This window comes from Agrilus planipennis, unplaced genomic scaffold, assembly GCF_000699045.2.
Source record: "Agrilus planipennis isolate EAB-ADULT unplaced genomic scaffold, Apla_2.0 scaffold73, whole genome shotgun sequence".
Classification (NCBI taxonomy): Eukaryota; Metazoa; Arthropoda; class Insecta; order Coleoptera; family Buprestidae; genus Agrilus; species Agrilus planipennis.
Genome location: NW_020439682.1, coordinates 847841 through 849319, shown reverse-complemented (window position 1 = coordinate 849319; position 1479 = coordinate 847841). Strand labels below are relative to the sequence as shown.

At 35.4% G+C, this 1479-nt stretch overlaps 1 protein-coding gene across 1 annotated transcript in view; it reads left to right on the top strand.

The window, feature by feature from the left end:
• LOC108732402 (synaptogenesis protein syg-2) overlaps positions 1 to 1479 on the top strand; it is a 194278-nt gene that overhangs the window by 175769 nt on the left and 17030 nt on the right. The window contains exon 7 of the mRNA XM_025979419.1: positions 1047 to 1210. Coding sequence (XP_025835204.1) covers positions 1047 to 1210 — 164 coding nt within the window. The remainder of the gene's footprint in view (positions 1 to 1046; positions 1211 to 1479) is intronic.

Sequence of the window (1479 nt, the reverse complement as noted above, 5' to 3'; positions counted from 1 at the left end):
GAGAAACGCAGAACGCAAATTTTGAAATTTTAAATTATATATTTAATTTGTTTACTTATTGTTTTTTTTTCGAATAATTCAGTAACAGTTTCTTCCAATTAACACGTCGGTTACTTTGTTAGAAAGCTTTAACGGCATACTGTCACTTTCAAGTAATTTCATTTCAATTGAAAGAAATAACTGCGAGTTAAGTGTTTTCAAGAAAATTTGCATAGACTCATTAATAATCGTTTACGAAAACCGCTGCGTTAGTTCACATAAGAAATGGTGCTTTTCATGGTGGGGAGGGACACTTTTTTTACCGTATAAAAGCGAATTTGTGCCAGTCTTTTATCAGTTTGAAATCGTCTTCAATCTACAATAACAACTTTAAAATGTCTTTCAAAGTAAGTATCTATAAAAGTAATAATTATATATTACTATATGTATATGTAGTAGGTAGGATACAATTTCTTATTTAATCTAACTTGCTTTTTTATTTTGTAAAGGTACTTATCTTGGTCGCCCTTGTGGCAATTGTCTATGCCCATGAGAAGAAAGTTGAATACAAAACAGTTCATGGAAAGATCATCGAACACAAACATGAAGCCGAATTTGGCCACAAGATTCACATCAACCATCCCACCAAAGTAGAACACCATCACGAAGCTCCAGCTCACCACGAGCACCACACCACCCACCACCAGAAATCTTCGTTCGGTCATAAAATCGAAATCAAGCATCCCCATGTTGTGTCTGAACATCATGAAGTTGTCCACCACCATCACCATTAAATGAATTTTTCTGCATTATTTATTTTATTATTTTCTTGAACATTGTTTTAATAAATCCTTCATTAAAATTTAATTTGTTTTAATTTTTATTATTAAAATAATTCGAATGCAGGGATTTGTCTTGATCATTACAAAAAAAAAATACTGTAAATGCGATAGGCACTAGGAACTTTTTTCATTATTTTCCGCTTTCTGTGGTAACATTTTTCTACTACATTAATTTTTCTGGGTCGTGCTATTTCGTCGTCATTACGCTGGAAAATTTTGTTGCAGTTCGGCCATTAAAAGTTGAAATTCTGAGCAGTAACCAACCGTATTCGGCTGACAGGAAGTACGATATCCAGTGCCAAACATTTGGCTCTAGGCCTCCGGCCAAAATATCATGGTGGCTGGAGCGACAACAGCTCCTCGACACGCTACACAATATTACCGAAACCGTAAGTCTTAAAATGTATACCTAGAGTAAAATTGTTTAGGGACTAGTTCAACCCATCCAAATTTGATTAAATTTATTAATATACGAGGGTGGATTGATAAGTTTCCAGCCTAACCAAGAGATGACGCCACTAGGCCTACCTTGAGGTGACATTCTATAGTACCATCCTTGGATAGCTTGTAGCTATAGTTTCAGCCCGATCTCCTTGCTAGTGTAGGTTTGACAGCACGCTGAACAAGACGCCTCTGTGGTTTTCGTAAAAATGGAAAA